The following is a 27,867-nucleotide window of genomic DNA, read 5'->3' on the forward strand; positions in this document are numbered from 1 at the left end:
TTTTCTTTTTGTAATTTCCAGCTATTGCAGTTCTCACCCACCCACCATCTTACTGGGCGCTTTGAAACAGCAGCTCTAGCTAATCATCCACACTAGGGGGCGCACGTCTCAATTGCGAGGTACAGTGTGGCGCAATTATCCACATTTGGTTTTGTTGTTTCTACGGTGAGTGACCCATCTCGTGGTGCCTTGTGGGTAAAGCACATTGTGCTGTCCGCCATTTCGTTGCTGATTTTGGATCAGTGAAGACGAGTGAGTAAGAAGGAGAGAGAGAGAGAGAGAGAGAGAGAGAGAGAGAGAGAAAAAAAACAAAACAAAACAAACAAAAAAAAAAAAAAACACTACCGAGACAAAAATGCTTTCCGCCGCCCAGTTACTCGACGAGTTAATGGGCCGGGATAGGAATCTGGCACCGGATGAAAAACGGAGTAACGTGCGTTGGGACCATGAGACTGTAAGTTTAGATTAATAAATGTCACAAAAAAAAGCGGCGAAGGTTGTCTGTACGGCGGGCTGAGGGCGGCAGACTAAAAACAAAGGAACGGTCTGCAACGGAAAATCCGCTTCGTAGTCAACGCGGTCCTCGGGCTTAGTACTGTAAACCTAGTACTAAGTCTGTAAGTCTGAACATTGCAGCATTGTTGTGTTTCCCTAATTCTTATGCGGCACTAAGAAGTAAAAGTGAATGCAAATACAATATATACTGTACAGCGTGTCTCTTTCGTTTCAGTTTAGGTTTTATAGTACAACTGGGCTTCCTGTAAGACAATAACTAGAAATGGCAGGTTTAAAAATCCGAAATAATTAAACGTTTTGTTTGCGAGATTATTAATTTTGACAGGTTATTTAATGTATGCACAATGTGTACAACGTGGAATTGTCCACAATCGTGTTTATAACAAAAACAGCACTCGACGAGTATGTTATGTTATTGTTAACAGTCCACATTTTGTAACTGTCTTAACCATTTAAACTGTAGACAGATTTACTGAATTGGCCATTTTCTTATCCTGTTGCTCTAATAAGAACACCAGTAATTGGTATCTTATGGTTCTTTTTTTCAGGTATGTAAATATTACCTCTGTGGATTTTGTCCAGCAGAATTATTCACAAACACACGATCTGATTTGGGTAAGTGAATACTAGTCCCAGATTCTTCCCAAAGTTAATTTACAAACGCCAAGTCTTACTAAATACAAAAAGAGTTTGTACGCCTACGGTTGCCATTCTGTAATGGAAATCGCGTAAAAATAAATATATTTGGTAGCAAATAAGTGTTAGATGCTATACTGTACCTGTATTGTATGCTGTACCATTTTTTTAAAAATCCGTTGAGGAATCTTGTGGTCCTGTAGGCTTAACACAATGGTAGTAAGGTATAAGGTTTCCCAGATGTTTCATCAATAGATTCAATAGTTGCAACTTGTTAAAACATCTTATAATTCATTAAGTTCTTTAGAAGATAAATTCACTATTTGGCAATGCATTCCACATAAAACAGCAGAAATATTTTCTTACACATGCTTGTTGTTGAAATTGTTTTGTGAATCTGAATGCATTAGATATACACCCTGTTAACTTATTACAGTTGTTATATTTGAAACTTACAAATACAAATCAATATATATATTTTTAAATCCAAATAGGTCCATGTGAAAAAATCCACGATGAAAATCTACGGAAACTGTAAGTCCAGAATTCCTTCCTACCTTTTCCTTTTTTTTACGTAACTGATGAAAAATGTGTGCATTAACCAGTGATTTTCTGTTATGGCAGATATGAAAAGAGCTCGCGCTTCATGAAAGAGGGCTATGAAAGAGACTTTCTTCGGTATTTACAAAGCTTGTTAGCAGAGGTTGAGCGCAGAATTCGCAGGGGTCATGCAAGACTGGCACTTTCTCAGGCCCAACAAAATTCTGGGGTAAGTTCTGCATTGTGATTTTTAAAACACTTATTTTGGCCACAACCATGTAGGAAAGTATAGCTTTGTTTTTTAAAATGGGATGGCTCCACTTCGAAGTTTTTTAAACATTTTACACATCTAGTTTTAGGTCTGCAAGAGCCAGAAATAGGTAATGCGTTCTTTCTGCCTCACAAGCATCCACAGTTAGCAGGGAAATACTTAAAACTGCCACTCAGAGGACACATTGTGAAGCTGTAGGGCAGCATGACCTTTGCAGCGGGACATGACCATGTACACCAGAGGCAACCCATATTCAGTGTTGCATATAACTAGATTTTTTAGAATATGCTGTGTGTTCTGTAAACCACATGCCCCACATATACCTAGTTTCTTGGCATTGTACTATTGTTTTCATCGTTTTACCATTGTGGATTTTTGTAATCCATAAATTTAAACACTATGAACCACATCATCCACAGTACAAAATAAAAATTGGCACACATCAATTCAGTTTTTTTTTTTTTTTTTTTTTTTTTTTTTGGCATCTAGTCATTTTTAGATTTGAGTATTTCCTGGTTGAACATGTTTGGATGGAGAGCCCTGATTGCTCAGTTCAGTAGACATACTACCAAAAATAGAAGCTAACAATCTTGCATTGGTCAGGTGTCGCTTTGGGTGGAAAGTGTTCTTATCAGTTCTGTTATTTGTAATGCATCACAGCACATGGTGTTTAGGGGCCTTTAGGCATGTGAACAGAATTAGGAGGGAGAAAGAATAATTTAGCTTAACCAATTTCACAGGTGTGTCTGTAGTAGCAGGAGAACTAGTTGATGCAGTTTGCTGTGTAGTGGATACAGTCCAATGTGATTAGTAAATGAAGATTTTGAAAATAATTCATTTTACAAATAATTTTGAAGTGCCTTTTTGGTAAACCCCCATTCACTAGCGCCCTGAGCAAATCCTTATAAGTTACACAGACTGGTTTTCTTTTATGTGAGATTTGTACTTTGTTCAACACTCTGTGGTAAGTCTATTTATGTATTTATAATATTCCTCTCCTATTTGTTTAGCAAGCTCCAGGGCCTTCAGGCAAAAATGAGGAAAAAATACAAGTTTTAACTGAGAAAATTGAAGATCTTCTGCTACAGGTAGGTCCTTTCCATTTGTATACCCACTGGAAAGAGATTCCAAGCTGTTTCTATGACACATTTAAATACTGTTCAAGTGTAGTTAAGCATACATACATATACTTTCCTGGGTTTTATGTTATTTTATTTAATATTTTTTTTAAGTTGACTAGTCTTGCTGTAGTTTAAACACTGGTGTTTACTCTTGAAACGCTTTGCCATATTCTTCCTTGTTTTATGGTCCTCTATATGTTTGTCTGCACGTTACTGAATTGATTGCCTTCTAGAACTGTTGCAATTTAGTTTGAACCAAATTGCTAATTTACTAGATTAATATGAAATAAGCTGTTTTTTGTACACCCAGAGGGAATCCTTGTTTTGAATTTGCAATTTATTTATATTCAGCTGAATTGTCTTGTTGAATTAAATCTAAATTACCTTGCTTATGACACAATGAGATTAAATGCTTTTGAAATAAAACACAATCAATACAACAGGGTTCTCCCCAGGAATTCTGTATAGCCGGGCAGCAGAACATTATAGCCAGGAGCACTTAACGGAAAAACAAACTTGACTTAACCTTAAATATATAATACGACAACAAATTTAAATAATGTGTTGTCTTTCATTAACTGTATCTGGTTGCACTTCATGTTTTACGTTTTATTTTTAATTACTGTTTTTTATTATGGTAAATTAACGTGCTTATTTAGGCACTCTACAATTGATTTGACTGGGGAAAGATAACTTAGGGTTATTGGAGTTCACACACAAAAAAAACCGGTAACCATTTGTCACAAAGACGGCCGGAGTGGGTGGCGTCAGACCAGAGCCAGGAAATAAACAACAAGAGGTGGAGTTTGGTGGAGCTGAGCGAATGGTTTCGCTCAGCATTTAATAAATAAACAGAACAGAAAATAAAAAGGTTGTAACAAACAAAAACACAGGACACGGCACTTTCGCCAAAATAAATGGACAAACAAAACGGACTACACAGACACACACGGTGAGCTTCTATTTTTCTTACAATTATCACAATTACCTTAGTCTCCAATCCCGTTCTCCACTCACCGAACACACAACCCTGAGTGGGTGAAAACATGCAACTTTTATGCAGCTGTACCGAGACTCGACTGCTAATCAATCATTCAGTTGGAGTCGCGGTACAACTGCATGTGAATTAATAAAGTGCAATTCCCCGTGCTCGCATATTATTACTTTTTACTTGCACGTGAAGTGCTGTGCAATCCTCATGCCTAAATACAAATATACATTTTAAACATTTGTGTTACACAGACCCGTTTATATCCTGTGTACCGATGACTATACACCAACATTAAAACAACACAAGACAAAATACCACAGGGGCCGGCACTTTGCCACACCATTTCACTTCCTTTTTAGCTTAATTATTGAGCTTGTTTCATTAAAAAAAAAAATTCTTTAAGTTTTCAGGGCATTTTGTTAACGCATGTCTATTTTAGTTTTTCGCTATTCTACATTTTTTGAATGCAGCTGTTCATTTTAACCATTTTTATTTAACACATCAGTACTCGCACACGTTTGGTCACCAGCACTACTGTTGCAAGAAACCGCAGTGTAATTTCCAGCACCTCTGCACTTAAGCATTGGTATGTCAGCTGATATCCCATCACAAAGGTGTACACCCTCTATAAAAGAACCCACAATATCTCTCACAAGCACCTGGGTAAATATTGTTACAATATCACAACAAAAGGAATAGTTTTTTTTTTTTTTTTTTGGTGCATATGTATAGCTATTATGTATATCACCTTACAATACAGTAATATTACAAAAAATGCACTGAATGATAATACCAGAAAATAATCTTAATATTTTTTTTAATAAAGTAGTCAGCGCAAATACAGTATAGTAATTGGTTATTTTTTTTAGCAGTCATTTTTAACGTTTTAGCCTATCGAAGTGCTTAACACAGAAAACCCGCCCCTTCAGCGCTCTGATTGGTTAAATGTTGTGTCAAGGCGATGTGGTTCCAGGATTTTATTTTTTTTCACCCAGCAGCGTGCAACTGATCTAGTCTGCTAGAAACGCAATCAGTCATTGTTAAAGGCACAGTAGCATCTGCAAGAGGGGCGGAACTGTTTTTTTCAGTCCGGCGTCGACAGTCACTTTGCCACTTTGAAAAGGCCTGTGGAGAAACCAAGTGATTGTCGATTGTGTTTTTAAATTAAAATAGATTTGTATTGCAGTTTTTCAGTGTAGGTATACATCCTGTATATTGTAATCTAAAAATGATCATTGAAACTGTGTCTAACCACTCTTTACTGTCACTGGCTGCAGATCAGCTGGCAGTTTGTGCAATTCTTGTATACAGCCTGTAGGCTGTTAATTCGCAAGTGGTTATTGGAGAGTGTGGTTAACGGGTGTTTCTTTCAGTGAGATGTGAGGAATAAAATAAGAACAACCACATAATGAAGAGTGCCGTTTCATGAAGTACAGTTTGGTGACACTTCTGGTACTAACCTGTTTTTTGTGGTCTGATTTCCTGGTTTAATAGATTGAAGAGCTGGGTTCAGAGGGAAGAGTGGAGGAGGCTCAGGGAATGATGAAACTTGTTGAACAGTTAAAAGATGAGAGGGAACTGCTTAGGTCATCAACTTCTGTAAGTATGCCTTGCGATGCATGTGTAGTATTTTGCAGCAAAGGTTATTAAATGCCTCTGTTATTCATCCTGTATGTAGCTTTTAATATTCCTACAGTTAATATATAGTTTATATTTAATTCTTACTTTTTTATGTAATATGTAAACTATTACTATATGGTGTGGAAAGGGCATGCTGTAGCTTTCCAGCAGCTACTTTTATGGAAGAGGCTATGGAAGTATTTTCAGTATTAAAGTTGCAAATTATTTTAAAGAAGAAAAAAGTTGGTTGCAAGTGGTCTTGAAAATGAAACCTGGCAGGAGACTGAATGTATCACTTTTCTTTCTTTCAGACAATTGAAAACTTTGCAGCTCAGGAAAAGCAAATGGAAGTCTGTGAAGTTTGTGGCGCTTTTTTAATTGTAGGGGATGCGCAGTCCAGAGTAGATGATCACTTGATGGGAAAGCAACATATGGGCTATGCCAAAATCAAGTCTACTGTAGAAGAGTTAAAGGTGAGTGTTGCTTTAGTATAGTTACTTCAGGATTATCGTAGTGGGATGTAATATACATGCAACTATTTTTAGATGTGCCAAATACAATACAATTTGTAAGGGCTCTTTCAGAACATAGCTAAACAGAATTGGGGTTGAAACACTTTTAAAAGGTATTTGTTTCAAGAGTGGCAACCTCAGTATCCTATCATTGCTAATCAGCGTTCCCTCTAAGCGCGCATTTTTCACAGTAACACAACAACCTTCGCACTCAGTTTACTAACTTTCACAAGTTATAATAAATATCAACCTCAATCGAGACTCCAGTCTCTCGAGGTAAACCTATTATTTTGAGACCATTCTTGCAAAGTATTAAAATAAGCATATTTGTGTCTGTCTTGCAGCTGATTCTCTGCTTTCCCTCTGTAAAAATGCACGTCATATTAGTGCAGAGCTCGCTCGGGAACCTGCGAAACTACTGGTCCAGGGTGGGCAAAGCAGGCGTCTGGCGATTCTGCCTCTATAGAGAGCGCTGCTTGTGAACTTTACGGTTTTTAACTCGTCGTACAGCTGAATACTAAAATCAGTGAAGCACAGTCTTTCTGCGTTATTTAGGAGTAAAGTACTCTGGTAAACATAAATAAAAAAATGAAACAGTTAGTAGCCCTAGAGATGGTTACAATTGAAGGCAGTGCACATGCCAGTGTTTTATGCAGTAGTATAAAGCAATTTTATGCAGGCAGTTAAGCATGCAGTCTATGTCTATAACAACCAGCAGGGCTGCATAGGATCAGAGGATGATTCAAAACTGGAGGCAGAGCCAGTAAATGTCTTATTTAAATGTAAAGTAAATTGTAAAATTCTTGAGATACTTGTGTTGGAGTATTGTTCCAAAATTGTACAATGCAACAAAAATATATTAAAAGGGTTAATGTGTAGCTGAAGGTTTCTCCCTGATAATTTACCCTTTCTCGGTCAAAAAGGCAAGTTTCTGAATATCTAAAATGCTTAGAGGGAACGCTGATGTTAATAAAGTGAAAACTTAATGCAAAAGTTGGCAAGTAAGCAAAGGTTGTATTGGGATGACTGTTGCCAGAGAATGAACTCTAAAAGGAGTGAGTGCCTTGTCAGAAACCCCAGCTGATGGAGAATTGTTCAAAGTAATTGTATGTAATACATTGCAAGGTAGTTGCACTTTTTACCAAGGTGCATAGCATTATAACACAGGGTTAAAATTGGAGAAGTGGCTGATTTAGACTAGCCAGTAGATCACTGTGCCTCCAAGTATTCAGATTACTTTATGCATTTAAACTTGCTCGGAAATTCAACACTTCAGGATTTTGCTCTAATTGTTCAGTGGCTGCAGCTTTAACATGTCATAAAAATTAAAGATCATTAATGGATATTTGAATGCAATACGTACTTTTATTAAAGATAGGTGATGCATTTGTAGCAACGGTGTTACTTGTGCAATATTGAATCATATTTTTCTCCCCACTAGGACAAACTACGCAGGCGGTCAGAAGAGCCGGAACGTGATGACAAAGGAAAAAAAGAAAAAGAAGACCGAGAACGTGAAAGAGAAGAGAGAGAGAAGAAACGGCGGGAGGAAGAGAAAGAGAGGGAGAAAGAGAAGGAAAGAGAAAAGGAGAAAGAGCGGGAAAAAGAAAGAGAAAAAGAAAAGGAGAGGGAAAAGGAAAGGGAGCGAGATAGAGATAGACGTCGGCGCAGTCATTCACGCAGCAGACACTCCAGCAGAACATCAGAGAGGAGGCGCAGCCGTTCAAGAGAGCGGAAGAGATCCAGAAGCAAGGAACGGGAGAGGAAGCCTAGCAGGTAAATCAAGCAATGAACCGACATGGAAATGTGGCTTTGGTTTCAAGCAGATATGTTGTGCTTTTGGTGTGTATAATAAAAACCATAACAACTACGCACAGGATGGGGCCATTCAATTCCAGTCTCTTGTCCACTTCCTCAGAGCTCATCCTATTAAGCCCTGGGTTAGTTTGGTTGCTTTTTGCTGACTTTCCAGAGCCAGAATGTCCTTTTTGTACAGCAGAGTGATTTAAAATAAATTATACTATTTTTAGATTTGTACTACACTTGAGTTACATAAACAAGCATCCCTATTTAGGTTGTTAGCTCTCTTTCTTATCAGACCTGTTTGAGTTTAGTGCCATTCATTTTGTATTGGAAGCATACAATTTGTGTCTGGGATGCAAGCCTCTTAATCTGTATTTTGTTACCTTAACAGGAGCAGAGATAGAGACCGGCGCAGAAGCAGCCGGGACCGTTCAGAGAGGAAGCACAGATCCCGCAGCAGAGACAGGAAGAGGTCGAAAAGCTCAGAGCGTAAATCTCACAAACGCAGGAGCCGAAGCCGGGAGAAAGATAGAGACAGGAAGTCAAAAGACAAAGGTTAGAAGTGAAGCATGCAGAGGCACCACAGACTTGGTGGTTGTATCTTAGAACAATATTGATTTTAATCCCTCTCCTGAGGAAACCTCTGCAACCAAAAACAGTCGTGAGATACATGGCAGCAGAATAAGCCAGGAGCTGTCAGCAGTTATGGGGTGGTTAGTTATTTGGCAGCATTTTAAAGGTAGTCCAAAGCAGTAAAGTAACATGTTTTATTTTCACCTTGCCGGACTGCCAAAATTAAGTGTTTACATATTTGCCAGGAAACCCAAGATTGAGCGCACAATTGTGACTTCTTCCACAGTACAAACCTGGATGCTGTTGTTATACTGTGTCTTGGTTAAAGGAGTGGTACCTATGCGTAAAAATCTATATCCTATTGGCTGTAGTGGCCTATATGTGTGTGTGTGTGTGTGTGTGTGTGTATATATATATATATATATATATATATATATATATATATATATATATATATATATATATATATATATATAATAATTTTTTTTTTTAATTCAAAATTCTGGATATGCAAATATTTCAAACTTCTTACTAGTTGTAGAATTTCCATTTATTTAATGCAATTGAGTTTTTTGAAGTTATGGAAAAAAATTATTTGTTTATTTCATTGTAGATCGAAGGGATCCTGATGAGAAGAAAAGCAACAGGAAATTGAGTGGTGATGAAAAGCAGAGTGAAGTTTCCAAGCCAGAGCTAATGGAGGTTGATGATCCAAAGAGTGAGGTCAATGGCACCAGTGAAAACATACAATCTGAAGGTGACACTCAGTCCAATTAAAACTGATCTGATATGACCTCAGATCAGGCCGAGGTAAGTGCATTCTTCTAACGTTGGCTAGGTTTTTTGTTCTTGTTTTGTTTAATGGTGCAGCGTAAGTATGCACGGATGAAGATGGAACTAGCCCGATGAGAAGAAATAGAAAAAAACATACCCAGAAGGGAAGGACAGAGTAGTCCTGCCAAACATGTGGAGGTACCTTATTTTGTGTCGGCTATTATATAACTAAAGGACATCCCAAAACTTGTGCCTCTTACCTTTTTACTGTAGCGCAACTTTAAAATGTTTCTTGTAAAATGTTACCTTCACGCCCCCTCCAGTGTCTGTCTGGTTTTTTCTGTAGTCAATTTAAATACTAAACCTTTTTCTTTATTCGTTTTAATATTCTGATCAAATTCCTATTGATTACCATTAGAGGCACATGTATTATATATATATATACTCTTGCTACTTTTATTTTTTTTATAAATGACAAGGATGTTTGCAGTTTTTTGCTTTGCCTTGCATTCTAATGCAGTTTGTTCTGTAACTCGAGAGCCAGTAGCACTGGATTGATGGAAGTGTAGGGTTTATGAATTATTGCAGCTGACTTCCATACCTCACACAGCGTTGGTGTTGTGAGCGACCCATGAAAAGCCAAATTAAAAAACAAGGATTCAGTCAAACTGTGCAGGTACTCAAGCCAGGTACTCCTTTCTCTACCCACATCCATGTTTGAATGCTGTTGCCTGTAAACTTTAAGCTTGCTGTTGTGTATTTTTGTTTTAATAGCGTTGTTCAAAAGGTTTTTTCTTTCTTTGTGTACTACTTGTTCATGCATTATCACCATGAAATTCTTTTTCAACTGTATGTAGGAATGCAGTGCTGCCAAGAATTAGTTTGCTTAAAGAGTAATTCCAATAAAGTGGCATAAAAAGCAGCTTCTTATTACACATTCAGTGCATTCAAGCCTTAAACTGAGGTATGTGTTACATTTTTCCTGCAGTGTAGGAATGTATTTTAATGCTGTGGTGGCTACCGTAGTTTGATAAAAAGCTGAAGCCGTTCCATAACAAAAATACGTTAGAAATCGAAAGGTTGAAAGACCGTAAGAATTGACAACCAGTTAACGTGTGTTCTGGGTTTTACATTTAAATACTAGAAAGAACTATTGCCCACTGTGTGGTTACAATACATATTCCAGTTGGGTGAGGCTGGGGAGGACTGGAGCATAAATGTTTTTGGATACAGTGTTTTGCCCTTGTGTGCTTTGACTAAATCAACTTGTCTGTTTTCTGCGTTTTTAATTGTGTGGTTTCCTAACATTGTCACATTGTAGGGTGGAATCCGAGAAGTCTGCAGGAGGAAGAGCAACTGAAGACAGTCTGGCCTGAAGTTAGGATGTCGCTGCTTAAAACAAGGTGAACAAGAGCTGTAGTGGCCCAGAAAAAAATAAAATGTAAAATAGTTCAGTTGCCATTTTCAAGCTCATTTGAGGACTGGTTACATTACTTTAGATAAATTGCCACAACACATACCACCAAGAAGTAAATTTGCTATTCATTTGTGTAATTTCTGTTTACATGTATTTATAAACAAACAACAATTCTTGTACATGTGGTTTGTTCAGTTTGTAACTTCAGGTTCTACTTTAGTCATTTGAAGACACCACACTGATTGTTATGTTTGTGTACAGTGTTTGGATGGAAACAATTTATTCTACTTGTTTTCCCCATTTTTTTAATTTATTTTTTTCATGCAAGGTATAGTGCAAAAGGCCTTTGGATCACTTCTAATTTTGAAAAGTGTGAATGAGTTTCTTTTCATTGTGTTGGGATTTTAATAAGACCTGTGTCTTTTCATGTTGATTATGAATAAAAATAAACTTAAAAAACGTAAGTGTCACGGTCCTTTTATTTTTTTTTTTAAATCTGATGCAAGCCTTTATGGATTGGTATTCAAGCAGGTTTTGCTATGTTTGTTGCAATCATTAGTATCTGGCATGGGTAGAACAATACTGTGGCCTCTGATTAAGTTGATAAAGAGCTTTTGCCTATAAAATGTACAAGTGAAAAGCTCATTACATAATACTCTCAATGTACTGCTGCACATATGAGTTTGTTTTATGGCTTGGAGAAAGGATGCTGTTCATACTGGCTACAAAACATTTGTGTGTGTTTTTATTGACTTGTACATACAGTAGTTCTGTTCTAGCAGCTGTGGCAGAAGAAAGTTGTCTTAGGTTAATATAACTGATTGTAAGAACTGGGCCAGTTCCATTAGGAACTAGCAAGAAACCATGGAGATTTAAGCAAGAGCTTTTAACTTAATAAATATGCTGTATTTTAATATACAGTTTTTTTTTTTTTATATATAACCTGTACAGTTGACTGTTCTCGCCTTTTCAGCTAAATAACATATTATGCTATCCCAAGTTGAAAGTATGAAAAAATCAGAAGTAGTCATGATTCATTGGGAGTGTTACTCAACCAAAATACGTTTGTCACAGATTCAAAACTGGTGAGTACATTACTCAGCAGTGTGTACAATTTTTTCCATCCCTCTTCAGTTAGCTTTGTTTGGAAATACTATTAAAGTATTTAACATGCTGGGTCCAAGAACCTAACTACTAGTTTAAGTATTTTAAGGCAGGAAAATGGCCCTGTGGACAAGCTTTGAAGAGAAGTTGCAGAAGTAATAACATGTATGAAAGTTAAACCCTTGAAGAAAACACTATGTAACAATTTTTGTTTCTGGGTAGTAAGTGTTATTTCCTAATTGCTTATGCCTCAAAAGTATAGAACATGGCTATTATACCCCACAAACTTTGCTTTTGTGACCAGGACAGTGATATTTTGAAATTTACCTATTTCCAATGAGAAAACGGTCTTTTCGTTCACATAAAGTCAGAAAAAAACAACATATGAATCCAAATTAACATGTATTTGTACTAAAGTAATACAAAGATGACTACAAAAGATTTAGAAGTGAGTAGTTTTTTGAGATTTACAATTATACTGTATTTACAGTAGAATTGTAAATCTTGAAAAACTACTCACTTCTAAATCTTTTGTAGTCATCTTTGTATTACTTTAGTATAAATACATGTTAATTTGGATTCATATGTTTTTTTTTCTGACTTTATGTGAACGAAAAGACACACATTTGCCCATTTTCCCATTGGAAATAGTGATATTTTGAAATATCACTCTCCTGGTCACAAAAGCAAAGTTTGTGGGGAATAACAGCCATTTTCTATACTTTTGAGGCATAAGCAAAAAAAAAAAAAAAAAAATTACACAGTGAAATTTTACTTGGTTACTTGCTGGATCCATTGCATAACAGAAAAAAAAGTTAATGGCTTAGAAAGTGATGCATTTACAACAATAAGAGTGACACTTTGACAATTTCTGTTTTTCTTTAATAAAGACACTTGCACTGTAACAAAAAAATGGTTACAGATATGCATTGGTATACAAATTAACCGCATCCTTGGTTATCATATATATAGTAATATATATATATATATATATATAATATTATATAATATTTATCTGTAAAAAAAGTTAAACTTAAACTTAAATACAGTACAAAAATATAGAGAACAAATATTTAAGTTGTAAAAAACTTGGTTGCTAGTCATACTTGCATATGTACGAAATCTGATGTGTGCAGAATAATCCATACATCATGACAACATACATTCACTGCATTGTCCCTTAACAGTGGAAAAGGCATTGCAATTTGTAGCAAATGGTTTTAGGCCAGTCCAGCATCTTTGGCCATACCGTAGAAAATTCCTTTCTTTGCTATAAGGTTTGTCGGTGTGTCAAATTCAGCTATTTGTCCCTTGTCCAAAACGAGAACCCTGTTGGTAATAAGAAAAAAAGATGAATTCACTTGCTGTAGCTTTGTAAAGCTTCCAGTACACTGCACGGGTTGGTTATGATTGGTATGATTTATCAACTCTTTCAGCTGTTTTTGGCATTAATTGTTATTTGGTAAATCTAAAATGAAAGTTTAAACCCTTAAAACTTGATTGTACTTGTGCAACCAAGGGAACGGGATATACCACAATTATACACATCTTAATATTTTTAACACAACTGTGACAAGCTGAATAAAGTGTTATTGTATCACTCATACTAATGTATTCTGCAATTGGACAATGTATAAAGAATACTATAATGCAATGAGACATCAAACTTTTACATTTAGTTTCCCGGTGCCCTCAGTCACCGCTGTCAGTTGGAAGTGACAAATCACATCTGAGTAGGTCTGCAGCTCGTTTTTTATTTTTTTTATTTAATAAATATGACTGCTTCAAAGAGAAAGATCAGATGTTTGGCAGCATTTTAAGATTGTTTCTGAATAGGGAACCCCACAGCAAGCTATTGTAAAAAGAAGGGTGAAAGGAAACCGTTCTAATTTAAAAAGTCACCTAGATTGGTCGGGTCGGGTCGGGTCGGGTCAGGTCAGGTTGGGGGGGGGGGTGACAGACAAAATCTAGTACTCATACCCCAAATTCTCTTTAGGTGTGCTGGTTTATTAGAATTAGAATAGCCCATTATTATAATACATATGATTCTATGGATAAGACCCTTACCCTTCAATCAATGTACTTATAGAATGCAGCAACAAAGTAATTGGACAAACTAAATATATACACAGTAAATAAAACTACCTTGCTTAATAAAAGTAAACATTAACCAGAGGCCACGTTGTTTCTTCTGCTAAGTGGTCTTCTTGGTTTGAATAGCCTTTATACATTGTGTTTGAAGCATGATGATATTGCCAAGCATGTCTACCATACACATCCCACTGCTGCAAATGCTGCATACTTAGTATGAAATAGTAAAACCGTCATGATACCTTGAACATATACAGAATGACATCATAGCAAACAGCCTTCAAATGGTATATTTTATATTTTGAGTGGTTATGAAGTTAATATTGTCCATCTTGTATTGTCAATATGCAGTTACACATATCTGAATATAGAGACCTCCTAACTGGCACTTCATTTAAAATCATGCATCACATATCAACCCATCACAGTGAAGTACCTCTTATCCTATGTACAAATGTCATCCTGTGCATAGAACACCACACCTAATTTCAAAGTTAAACTTACACCCAACCCCCTTTTGTAAAATGGGGCATCCTATTAACTTCACTACAAAAAAAAAAAAAAAAAAAAAAAAAAAAAAAAAAAAAACTTCCATTGTACAGCGACTCCTGCTTACAAGCTTCATTAGTGAGTTAGTATGTTGTGTTGTAGGGTGTCTCTTATTGTATAATGAACACCATTTTGCACAGGTTGAGCAACCATAGTCGCTTTGCGGTCCACTCGCCCAAACTTCCTGAAATTACATGTCTTATACAATAAGCGACACCTTAAACAAAACCTTATTAACTTGTAGTAACCTTTTAACTGAGACACCACTGCAGTAGTTAAGTATTATCCAGGACATGACTCTTTGTATATTTCCCTGTGGTAGTTTGAGTAGCATCAAAAGGTTAGGTTGCTGTACTGGGATACTGAGCTTTCTTAAAGACATAAACCCTACTACTTTATCCAAGATAAAAAGGGTTAAATGTAATTACTATCCCTTGGTAACTGGTTTCTCAAAACCTGATTGGAACTAATCTTGGACTACCTTATGGCAACATTAAGTAGACCAAGGTTAGTGCTACATGAAATCAGCCAAAACTGCATATTGAGTAAAGCTATAAGAATTTCCCCCGTACTTACCTTGTGTAGTCCAATATAGTATTAAGCCTATGTGCTATAGTGAAGACTGTACAGTCTTCAAACTGGGTTCTGATGGTAGACTGGATCAGATCATCTGTCTCCAGATCTATAGCAGCAGTAGCTTCATCCAGGACCAGAATTCGAGTTTTCCTCAGCAGGGCTCTTGCAAGACATACAAGTTGTCTCTGGCCAACACTGAAGCCAAAAGATAAGTTAAAGTTGTAAAATAACTTACACCTAAGCACATCCATCACAGAAAAATATCAGCATGCACTGCACATCTCAATTAGTAAAATGACAATGCTGGTCCATTTATGAAGCAAATAAAAACAGCATACAACTACGTTAACATTCTTCCTGGACAAATCCTTTAGTGTGACCAAAATGTCTTAAACATCATGCAAATCATGATGGCTATTAGGGAGTTAACAGGTATATTCATTGTAATCCTTGTCAGGTGTGGCTTGTCTGGCTCTGGGTCCGGGAAGGGGGGGGGGGGGGTTAGCTTATTTGGAGCTTTCTCCCCTTTGTGCCAAAGTGAGCCATTGGTAGTATTGTTGGGTGAGATGTTGTACCACCAGAAGTTGTGCAATGGCTGTCATGTAAAGTTAGCATCCCCTCCCCTTCACGCTAATTCATCATTGTGAAAACGTATTTTTCAAATTTTGCTGTACCTGAGATTTTCTCCGCCTTCAGAGCACTCATGGTTTATCCCAGCAGGCTGACTGCTGACAAACTTATTCAAATGAGAAAGCTCAAGCACTTTCCAGATGTCTTCATCTGTATATTTCTCAAATGGATCAAGGTTCATGCGCAGGGTTCCAGAGAACAGCACAGGGTCCTATATTTCACAAAGAGAATGCTTTACAATTAATATTATACTTTAAACCACATTAGAACTTTGATAGGAAGGTGTAACAGGTACACTATTAAAACAATAACATCATACAGCCCTGCTGGTGGTTTGTTTAAATGCTGAGCAGAAATGTCTATGTATAAGCGAATATGGATAATTACATACTATAGTAAATTGATCAGAGGTAGGGCTGGGATTTTGTCACGAAAATTTGTACTAAAAATGACAGAGCAGTCATGGTAAATTTGTTTAAAATCACGAAGGAAGGCTGAAAATTGAACTTTTTTTTCTACATAAAAATAAAATTAGCCTGTATAGAAGTAGGAAAAAATGAAAATGATTTATTTATTTAGATTTTCACATCATTAGGTTGAAGCTGTAATTTGTAAGCTTCACAGCATATAATATAAACAAAAATGTTAGTTTTACAGAACATTTGGAGGGTTCTTTACAGGACAGCAAGCAAAAACTAGGTTTTACATACTTTTAAAAAATAATGTTTTAAGTTTAAAAAAAAAAAAAAAGATTGCCTGTGTGCATCTGTTGCTTCTGTGGTAGAGTTTGCAATTATTTTACATTTTGGTTTGTTGACATATTATTCTGATACAACATATTGTACATTGAGAGGTTTGATGCTTTTGTGGAGCACTGGTCATCCCGAAGTATGTATGCAGAAAATGATCTTTCTGCGTCAACACTATTTACTGATATTGACAAGAACCTGATAGCAACTACAGCAAGTGTTAGGAATCTCATTTCCATGTTTTTCCAGAACTGGTAAACTTCACATTTCATTTCACTGACATTTTCATAGTAAGGTATTCACACTGTGCTAAACAGTTGTCTTCAAACAGTAGAATGGCCTCAAACACTTCTTTCTCAGCTATGCTGAGATATTTCTCTTTATTTGAGCCAAAGACCCTGATAGGCATTCAAAAATGCAGCTGCAGGTTGACAAAATCGGGCAGTAGAGTCCCGTTTGGGACACGATGCCTCCAAATGTTTATCGCAGCTGGCTTTATGACTAATCTACCAGTATGTTGCACGTTGAACAAATCAACAAACCTCTGCTTTCATAAAATACATTTTGGGGTTTTGTGACGCTCGTAACTGCACTTATTTTTGCTGTTTTGTACATTTCTAAACTGTTTGCAATGTGGCAAAGTATCGAGTAATGTGAACAGCTGCATTACAAAGTAGGGCAACCATGCAAGTTCAACATCATTAGCACAGACATGAAAAAAGCGTTTCTTTGGGTTTTTTTTTTGGATGAGATGGAGTAAAATCACAGAATCTGTGACACCCGTGACTTAATCCTAGCCTTAATCATAGGCCCCACCACACTTGTGTGGAATTTGCCCAATGAGCCGGCTAAAGACAACAGAAGTCCACTGCCCTTTTTTTGTCAGATTTATTTATTTCTTGTTACATGTTTTTTTTATTTTTTTTATTTTGTCTAAGGTAAAACTATAAAAAGCCAATTAGACATTCAGCCAGTGCCATCCTCAGAGTACCAGTACAAGAGGAAAGCACTAGTCGAAACGTGTATACAGTACCAGTACACTGAAGGAGGCACTAACTGAAACGTTGATCCAGTAGACATAGTTTCTATGAAGTTTTACCTTACAATTCGGATGGAGTGTTTTGAAGTTACCCCTGTGTCCCAGGGATGCACAAGGCATGCTCTTAAAAAGTGACCTCTTTCAGTGGACTACAATGATTATTTTAGAAAGAGATACACAAATAAAGAACATTAACAGTAGTGGTACAGTAGACAATGACATTACTGTGGTGTATTCCTCTGTAATAATGAAACTCCCTATTTCAAGTCATACCCTTATCCTCCTGTCTCTTACTTAATTGACTCAGGACACTTTCATTATTACCTTGTACAAAGACACAAGTCGGTCACACAGGTCAAAGGGATGGTCCTCGCACTGCTGTTGCACTGACCCAGTGAATATTTCAGTTAGATATTGGAAAGTTGTTGGACACAGTGGCTTACCTGAGGAATGATGGTAAGCTTGGATCTCAGGTCATGGAGACCAATCTCTGAAATCTTCACCCCATCTATAGTGATCTCTCCTGCTGCAGCTTCCAGGATCCTGAAGAGGCACAGAGTCATGGACGACTTGCCAGCTCCGGTCCGCCCCACAATGCCAATCTACACAATTTGGACGAGAGCATACTACCAAATAGTAACTCAAGATTCATACCATTGTCTTATCACACTTCAAATTGGGTGTTCAGTTATGTATTAAAATGTATAGTTCAAACCACCTGGAAAGCTTTAAAAGAACAAATACTAAGTCTGATATTTGTGGTTTAGCCAATTAATACTTTAACATTAACAGGTATAACATTTTACAGGAGTTGGTATTTTCAATGTGGGCTTGTAAAGTAACAATCTTATGTGAATTTTAATTGGCAAACTTTATGGGGCATTACACCTTTAAGAATGTGAAGTGGAAAAAAAGTCGACTACAAAAGTGACAGTCGGCCTCTGGTAGATGACTAATCAGAAGACACATTCCGGCTTTGAGCCTAGTACAATTTGATTTCATACCAAGACACAGGCTGGATGTCTGCTGGCATTTATCACGCAGCAGTCCTGCAGTGTTGCCTCCAAATCCTTCACAGTGGGGTTTTGCAGCAGCTGGGAAAGCTCAGACTAAACTGTGCTGATATTGTGCATTATGTATTTGGTAGCTGTAGTTTTAAAAAAGGTCTTCAGACAACTCTGATAGACGGTAGCTAGGAGCCTTGACCATGCAATTCTTATGTAACGGGTTTATTCCTGAAAAGGGTGCCTTTGTAACTGCAGGTTTCTGCCATATGGTTTCCATGGTTTTCCAAGGGGGAAACCAGAGTATATGTTAAGAAATGTACTGCCCAGTTGATTTATAAATCATTATGTGCTAACATAATGCATTCCATGTTCTGTAACACTTTACACTTAAAACGGTTTAACAGCTGATGTATGGTCCAATGCCTTACCTTCTCTCCTCCTTTCACCTGTAGAGTCAGGCTCTTCAGTACCAGATCTAGTCCCTCCCTGTACCTCACACTGTAATCATTGAACTCCACCTTCCCATGGGTGGGCCAGTCCTCTGGAGGCCTTTTGTCTGGGACAATCCATGGTGCCTGTTCAAACATTGCAGTCCAGGTTAGGATACTAAACGCCAGCTTGCAAGTGATTGTAACAAACAAAATGATCGTATAAATCGTTCCTGCTTGCCTAGAACTTAAATGTGGAGTTTTGAAAGAAAAAAACAGTTGAAGAAAAACTGTTACATCTGATAGCGCATTAGGTTACAGAAAGGTCTCAGTTTCTATGAAACTCTGAGGAAATCTGTTACACTTCATTGGTCATTTCACCTCAGCAGTGTCTTCTGGGCCAACACATGTTACTGGCTGAAAGGATGTCAAGCAGCTGTTTGGTGAATGACAGGACAGGGACAATTTCAACTTTAAACGACCTCGGAAGTGCGTTACTATGAACACTTTCTTTAACCTAATGCTGTACCAGATTCCATGTTTTAAAATAAAAAAATACATATTAACTGTTTACTGTATAGTTGAGGCCTTTAAAACAAATGGAACTGCACAATAGGTAAGATTTGTGAAATTAATTTTTTAGCTACAATCAACCTAACCTGGTACTGGTATTGTCAAATAAAATTTTTGTAAAACACTAAATTCTTCTTGGCTTTTGTTTATGCAAAACATTTCTTCTCAATAGTTAACCAAATACCAAAGTTAATGTACTTAACAATGAAGGGTGTTACTGTTGAATGTCTTACATTTCTGTATTTTCCACTGCAGGCTAACTGAAGGCAAATGTAGATGTTTAAATTCAGTCTGTAAAAGGGTTTCTCTCATTTTCTTACCTCAGTCTCAGTTTCAGAATACTCCTTCACTCTTTCCACCGCCACAATGTTACTCTCCAGGTCAGAGGTCATCCGAACCATCCAGTTCAAAGACATTGTGACCTAGGATATGTAAATCGAACATATTTCTCCACACACATCCAGACCTGCATCACATCTAAGTTTATAGCACTGCTATTTTTAATCCAGGCCCTAAAATAGAGGATATTGGATGAAAGAGGATAGAGGATGAAAATCCATGCCATTCAGTATTTATGTCACAAGCAGATGCTGTGCATTATTTTTACACCTGTCCTTTATGTAGACTATGGATATTGGCATGCCAAAGGGAACTGCACAATGCCCATGACTACCGTATCTCATGGTTTTTCAATAGATATCTTGCTTATGACACAAATAATTACATTTTCTATAAATAGGATATCAAAAAGATTTCCGTAGCTACCAAGAGCTCATTTGAAGGTACCACATGATAATCTATTACTTTTTACAAGGCAATAAGAAGTAGGCAGTACAGAGCTGGTCCGTTTCAACAGGTGTAGAGAAGTGCATTTTTCAGACCCGGGGTTTGTATAGTCTTTTTGAAATTCCTCCAGCTTAAATGTTTGGTATTTTGTGAATATCAACGTTTTGTGAATTGAGTTTGTTTTAAATGATATGCAGTGCTTAGCAAAAGAATGTAATTGCGTTGTAGTCTTTCATAACAAAATAATTCACAGAAATGTAGCCCCATGAATGGTATAAAAAACATTTATCAAACTCCTTTTTTTTTATAAAGGCGCAGGACTGTAATTAAAGCATCATGTTACGAATTTGCAAACAAAGTCAGCAAAAGGTTTGTTCTTGATTTAAACCTTGCTGCTGCAATTTATACAATATATACCTGCAATGCGTAAGACACAGAGAGTCCAACCAGGCCTGGGGTCAGCTTGCTTTTCTCAATCACTGCGAACAAGGCAGCAAACAGGACAACGCAATTTCCAATGAATTCAATTCGAATGCCAAGCCACCTGCAATGACCATGAGCAATAAACACATCACAGGACTGGCGCTCTTGGAAGAGCAAATGAATCTATAGTGTGCACAAACTCATGCAGATGAATTTTGTTGGAATTGTTAGTAATCACTGTAAATAATGATCTAAGTAGTAACAAAAGAGAATCATTCAGAACACATGTAATAGGATTTGAAACAGGCAAGACATGAAATATGCAGGAAATGACAAAAAGATCTTACCTGTTGGAAACAATACCTGGGTAGTAACTTTTCTGGTTTTCATCCACTTTCTTGTCACTTATGAGAACGAAAGCATCTTGTCGCCCGTATGCACGGATCACACTGGTGCCTGTGATTGTTTCTGAAAAGTGGGAGTATATAGGAGATCTGCTGACAGACTCCAGGCGTTTAAGCTGACGAGACGTTGCCACATAAAACCGCTGTAGTGGACAAAAAAAAAGTCAATTAAAACAGCTGAAAATTCAACATGAAAAATACATGTAATGGGCTGATTCATGAAGCATTTACTTCCCTGTTAAAACTGGTAATGTTACATAAGTAGGAAGTTGCGAAGGTTTATGTAGGAGCTCTTATAATGAACATGTTGACTTATTTATTGAATTATTATTTTTTTTGTAGCATTAAATGACCAGGTACTGTAGCTTCAAATTTCATAGTGATCCACAATTTGTGCAACATTGCAAGCACAATCATGCAAATGTTAGGTGGACAGTAAATAGGTAAATAAATAAATAGACAATGTTTCATTTGTTCTTTAGAAAATTGAGAAAAACTGGAATGACTGCTTACTGAATCTCACCCATTTGTTTTAGGAGAAAGAATCTATTTAAAATACTAAATCATAACAATCAATACATGTATTTATAATGAAATCACAAGGAGACTGCTTACAAAAGGGCCTTTTCAATTAGGTAAAGGGTTGATGGCTTTTTACAGGCTTGTTAGTCTGTGTTTTAGCAGTATGCAAGTTTCAGCATCTGTATTTTTGCAAAACACTGCTAAGACCCACACTAATTTTAACACAGCCCTGTAAGGGTTAAATATATATAGATGCAGTTGTTAGTTTTAGTGCAAAGCAGCCATGCAAAGAATCACACAATGCAAACAGATATAAATCAAAGCAACTCCAGACAAACTCAGCAGCACTGGGGGTTTCGAGACTAGGAAATCAGTAACAGGCAACCTGGACTTAACTTGAATTACACCCCTGCAAGGAGTACTAAATTACATTTTAATCACCTGGACTGTTACCATGTACAGCATTTAGACAGAACCCCAAAAACTACAAAATAGGGAAAAGGTATACATTACAAACGACCCTGTGTTTTTTTTAAGATAAAAAAATGTATTATTTAAATTTGGCTGACTTCCATTTGAGTTACAACCAGGTCTTATGTTGTTTTCTCCAACTTATTTCACTTATTGTGTTTTAAGTTGATCACTTTAAACAAGACCTTCATGTTCTTGTCTATATATCAGTACTATGCCAGTACTGGCTTCAGCTAGCTCTCAATATACATTTACCCATAGCCACAAATAACGTAAATAATATTACGTTAACATATTGAATCACATACTGCTTTGTACAGTACTTAACGAAAAATATATATATACACACACACACACACACACACACACACACACACTGAGTGTACAAAACATTAGGAACACCTGCTCTTTCCATGAAATAGACTGACGAGGTGAATCCAGGTGAAAGCTATGATCCCTTATTGATGTAACCTGTTAAATCCACTTCAATCAGTGTAGATGAAAGGGAAACAGGTTAAAGAAGGATTTTTTTATGTGTGCAATTCAGAGGGTAAATAGGCAAGATAAAACATTTAAGTGCCTTTGAACAGGGTATGGTAGTAGGTGCCAGACGCGCCGGTTTAAGTGTGTCAAGAACTGCAACGCTGCTGGGTTTTTCATGCTCAGCAGTTTCCCGTGCGTATCAAGGATGGTCCACCACCCAAAGGACATCCAGCCAATGGCAGGCCAGTGGTCAAAAATGGCTCATTGGTGAAAGAAGCCAAAGGAGGCTGACAAGAATTGTGCAGAGCAACAGACGGGCTACAGTTAGTCAACTGACAGTGTAGTACAACATTGGCACCAAAAGACCCATTAACAGAATTCACAACTCGTTGTACCTTGACACGAATGGGGTATGGCAGCCGACAACCTAACAGAGTTCCACTTCTTTCAGCAAAACACAAGAAACTGCGGTTGCAGTGGGCTAAGGAACGAAAACACTGGACACTGGAGGATTGGAAAAACATTGCCTGGTCTGATGAATCCCAGTTCCTGCTGTTTCACGCTGATGAGAGGACTAGGGTATGGAGAAAACCACATGAGTACATGCATCCATCATGCCGCGCGCCAACATTGCAGGCTGGTGGTGGTGGTGGTGGTGTGATGGTGTGGGGTGTGTTTTCATGGCACACATTGGACCCCTTGATAAAAGTGCAGCAACGTTTCAATGCCACAGGATATCTGAACATCACTGCCAATCAGGTGCATCCCTTCATGGCAGCAGTGTATCCATCTGCTAATGGATTTTTTCAGCAGGATAACGCCCCATGCCACAAGGCTAGGAATGTCCAGGAATAGGTTCCACGAACATGACAGTGAATTCAGTTTATTGCAGTGGCCTGCCCAGTCACCAGATCTCAATCCAATTGAGCATCTGTGGGATGAGACGGAATGAGCGATTCGGAATAGAGATCCACTACCAGCCAACTTGACACAACTGTGGGAAGCATTGGAATCAACATGGGCCAGCATCCCTGTGGAATGCTTTCGACACCTTGTAGAGTCCATGCCCCGACAAACTGAGGCTGTTCTGAGGGCAGAAGAGGATGCAATTCAATATTACGAAGGTGTTCCTAATGTTTTGTGCACTAAGTGTGTATGTGTGTGTGTGTGTGTGTGTGTGTGTGTGTGTGTGTGTATATATATATATATATATATATATATATATATATATATATATATATATATATATATATATATATATATATATATATATATAATATAGGAAAATAATTCCATCTTGGGTTTCTGTGACACCAAGAGGTCCATCTATTATTTTTTTTTTATAATAAATGGATACCTTTGTGATGCTAATATTAGACGAGGTTCATTAGTGTTTTGTTTTGTTTTTTAACGTGTTTCAGTGCTGTACATACGTTCTATGTCGTTATCCGTTATCAGAATGATTGCCTTTACCTTGTTTTAATTTTCCATTCCTCTCCAGTTTCTCGGAGATACGAATGTACAGCTTTACATGGTTTTTTTTAACATATTCTCATTGTGTTGGTCATTAAAGAACATTTCTGTAGTGGGTGTTGTCGAGTGATTGAAAACGAGACATTTTGTGTTTGAATTGAAAGCGATGGTCTCGAGGAGTCGAATAGGTCAAAGTTGAAGTGTATTTTCTTCTAGGGGAATTATCACTTTTTTATGTCACTGCTGTGGTATTATGCCTTTTTTTCCAAATAGATCAGGAAACAAATATAGCCTTCATCCATGTGTGTGTGTATGTATATATATATATATATATATATATATATATATATATATATATATATATATATATATATATATATATATAGTTTTAATTATGTCTCAATCCTAAAATTCTAAGTGATGCAAAACTTTTGGCCACAGCTGTAATTCCACACAGTGCACATACACACTGCAGCGTGCCACGCTATGCTACCGTCCTTTATATATGGGACTATTTAAATAACAATTGACTTGCATGTACGGTGGGTGGTACCAGCTACACATGTGATAAAGAGTGTGTTAATAACTAAAGTGATATTATCATTGACTCCCATTATCTACCGGATATTACAATAAAAGCAGATGTTGACTTTAACAGATTTCGACTGTATTTTACTTTACAAAGCCTGCGCTGTTATACCTGCTGGTCCAATATAAGTCACAGAGTGTGGCGTACATCTTACCACCTACTATGGGCAATACTGTGCTTTCTGACACACTACCTTTACAGTGTAACATGGAATATCTGGTCAATACAGGCTATTGGAAATGTAACTGTATTTGAAGGCTGTGTAAAGAGACGCCTTCCTGTGCTTGGGGGATGAAAGATGACTTATGATTCCTAACTGAGGTTAACCAGATATGAAATTACTTCTAGATTGGTGATCCTCAAAGCTCGCTGGCCTCTAGTACTCCTGTACCTTTCTTATAAGGTTAGAGGCATGGTATTTTTTGATTGGAAGGGGTTTAGTATTTCAGTTCTCTAAATTGTGCACCACCGACACAATTAATGGGTAGAGGTATTTTACATTTAACAAGGAAAAAAAAACTACAAATATTTTAGGAAGTGAACAGGGTGACAAACAGTTGTTTTAATATCCAAATAAAAGGTTGTGAGCCATGCAGTTATTGCAGCCATTTCTATTCATTAAACAGTATGCTCACAATATAATGCAGCACACATGTCACCAATATGAAATAAAATTGTACTACATTTGTTTTTTACTATTCTATGTAACATACAATTCCCCACATTTACACCATCTACTACCGAACAGGAATACGGTTCTTTTTTTCTACCTGACATCATCTCACTTTTCCAATTCACATATTTCCAAACTGCTTACAAAATATTTGGGATAATACCAAATATTTTTAAACCAAACTGGTAAAATAAAAACCCTAAAAAAGGTCCTTCTGTAATTACTATTAAATAAAATGCATTTGTAGACATTGTATGCAGTTTGGAATGCTGTGGGGTCAGTTTGGCTTGGGCTAGCATTAAATATATTTTGTATTTGTATTTGAAAACTATATGTAAAACAGAAAATATTTCAGTCTTTATTCCACATTTTACTATTTTTTTTCAAAATGACTTATTTTGAAACCTCATTTGTATTTATTTGTATTGTTTTTGTTTTCTTCTTCATTTGAGGAAATTGTCTGCAGAGACAAAACATCCAAACACACTGTAGTGTGCAGGGGTGACTAGAAAGACAATTACCTTGTCAGTTTATCATGTTAATTAGATCAATAATCAAAATTTTTAAAAAATCATGTTTGAACTAGTATTTGCTACCTGCAGTTAGCCGTTCTTTTTCCGTTCTCTCCCACAGTAGTGTGGAGATAGTTGAAGTAATCTCCACAGATAGCAAGATAGCAGTGTAGCTTATCCATTTAAGCTTTATTGACTGTCAGAAACATGATTACCACAGATAATATGAATGTAGACCGAACGATTAAGATGTACAAGTGGATGATATCTGAGTCAAGGGTCACACATGACCTTCCTGTAGTTACAGTTATTATATTAGTGTTTTGGCCTCGCTACTTATTAAAGATTTTTAAAAAATGGTGCTGTTTCCGCATTAAGACTTCAACTCAATCAGTCATCTCACTGAGTTGCCCAATGTGACACTTTTAATCCAATCTGTATTGTTTTATCACAGAATAACAGGATTTGGAATCCCAATTTAAGTGAATTGCAGAATGGCAGAAATTATTGACTAACTGTACCTAGTTACAGTTAGCCCAGTCATTCATTCATATCTAATGTCTAACACGTGCAAAATCTATTAATACCATTGAGATATTCACTTGGGATGGAAGAACACACTATACATGGATATACAATTGTGAACCAAAATTAGTTTCAACATTGAAGACGGAGAGAAAAAGTCAACAATTTGTCTCTGAATTTACACATTTCTTTTACTATTTCTAAATTGAGCACTTTTATAATTATGGATAGATTATCTTTACATTTACATTTGTCAGTACATCTCCATAATCAATTATTGTTTCAAAACTAGAGACAATACTGACGAAAGTATGTCTTGATTTGGTTACAGATCCTGAAGACAACGGAGCAATATTTTATGGCAGTTATTTTTGTGGACTCCAAACTCTAAAAGTTAATAACCCTATAAAATCCTTGGTCATTTGTTTCTGCATATAGAGATTAGTTTAGTTTAGTTTAGTTTATTTTTCACAATGTCAGGTAGTTATTAAAGAACAGCAGTCAAAAATATTAGCATCGAGTCCTGTGATTGACACAGAGGATGGATACTAACAAGACTGACCACACCACACAGGTATTAAAACATAGAGAAAAAACAAAACACATGGCATGCTATATCACTTAGTTAGCTGAGTTGCTCCAATTTACCTGGACCCACCAATAGAACACCATTAATGGCACTATCACTATGAGGAAGATGGGGGTGAGGGTTGAGCATATGAGCAGGACAGAGGCAGTGTACCAGAAAGTCCGCATCCAAATGTCAATATTTTCAGGGATGTGGGTATCAATTGTGTCGATGTCTTTGGCAAATCGGTTCAAAATTCTCCCAGAGGGAGTGGCTTCAAAAAAGCTTAGAGGGGATAGGAGGGTGCCCTGAAGCATTTGCTGATGAATCATCTGGGACGCTTTCAGCATCAAGTAGGCCCGGCTTAGAAAACAGGTAACGAAGATAAGAAGACCTGTGTGGTATAGCACAACAAGAACAACCGTGATTCAACATGCACATAGGGGGAAAAAAAGAGGTACAGTTCTTTAGAATCCGTGATGCATTCAAACATTTTGTCACCAGGTGGCACTGTGTGCCATTCAAAAATCTCATTGTTAAAAGGTTGTGCTTTTTTTCACTATAACGCTTTGCAAAGTGATAAGGTAAGCAAACTGCAAGTCGTATAAGACTTGAGCATTTTGAAATAATTCATGATAATTCAACTTCAAACATACCCGTCAATGGTATTTACAACGCATTACAGGTAACCTCGACCTACACTCCCAGCTTATATTGGCACCATCATTAAGCAGTTCCTATGATACAGCCTCTTCTCAATCGGGCATCAGACCTGTGACAAACTAGGTCACCATCACCACAACACATTAAACAGAAGTTTCAAAAGGTGTTCTGAAGATCTTGCCTTCAACCAACCAAAAGAAAAGTAAGTGGGGCACCAAGTAGTAACAGGAGAAGACATATTTGGCTCTGAATATG

General features: G+C 37.0%; 2 protein-coding genes across 7 annotated transcripts in view; one reads left to right on the forward strand and one right to left on the reverse strand.

Annotated features, from left to right (window-relative positions):
* The first annotated feature begins 193 nt into the window (after nt 1-193).
* LOC121295632 (luc7-like protein 3) lies at nt 194-11,203 on the forward strand. 2 transcript variants are annotated; one of them, XM_041220527.1, is made up of 11 exons: nt 194-454; nt 1,065-1,131; nt 1,647-1,686; nt 1,777-1,921; nt 2,974-3,051; nt 5,570-5,674; nt 6,007-6,168; nt 7,649-7,983; nt 8,402-8,565; nt 9,197-9,393; nt 10,679-11,203. In XM_041220527.1, the coding sequence occupies exons 1-10, from the start codon at nt 356-358 to the stop codon at nt 9,358-9,360; spliced, it is 1,359 nt and encodes a 452-aa protein (XP_041076461.1). In that variant the 5' UTR covers nt 194-355; the 3' UTR covers nt 9,361-9,393; nt 10,679-11,203. The 2 variants fall into 2 exon arrangements, with proteins under 2 accessions (XP_041076461.1, XP_041076460.1); XM_041220526.1 differs by lacking the exon at nt 10,679-11,203 and having other exon boundaries at nt 9,197-10,210.
* Nucleotides 11,204-12,913: 1,710 nt separating this feature from the next.
* Nucleotides 12,914-27,867, reverse strand: part of LOC121295431 (ATP-binding cassette sub-family C member 3-like) — a 73,563-nt gene continuing 58,609 nt past the window's right edge. For 2 of the 5 annotated variants that reach the window (XM_041220028.1, XM_041220032.1), the window contains 9 exons: nt 27,030-27,343; nt 21,077-21,276; nt 20,724-20,850; nt 19,841-19,942; nt 18,948-19,094; nt 17,956-18,114; nt 15,769-15,935; nt 15,095-15,289; nt 12,914-13,207 (listed from right to left, as the gene is read on the reverse strand). In XM_041220028.1, the coding sequence (XP_041075962.1) occupies nt 13,099-13,207; nt 15,095-15,289; nt 15,769-15,935; nt 17,956-18,114; nt 18,948-19,094; nt 19,841-19,942; nt 20,724-20,850; nt 21,077-21,276; nt 27,030-27,343 (1,520 nt within the window). In that variant the 3' untranslated portion in view covers nt 12,914-13,098. Of the gene's footprint in view, nt 13,208-15,094; nt 15,290-15,768; nt 15,936-17,955; nt 18,115-18,947; nt 19,095-19,840; nt 19,943-20,723; nt 20,851-21,076; nt 21,277-27,029; nt 27,344-27,867 lie in introns of those variants that run through there. The other 3 variants (XM_041220030.1, XM_041220029.1, XM_041220031.1) reach the window with 2 other exon arrangements.

Source organism: Polyodon spathula, chromosome 20 (assembly GCF_017654505.1).
Source record: "Polyodon spathula isolate WHYD16114869_AA chromosome 20, ASM1765450v1, whole genome shotgun sequence".
Lineage (NCBI taxonomy): Eukaryota > Metazoa > Chordata > Actinopteri > Acipenseriformes > Polyodontidae > Polyodon > Polyodon spathula.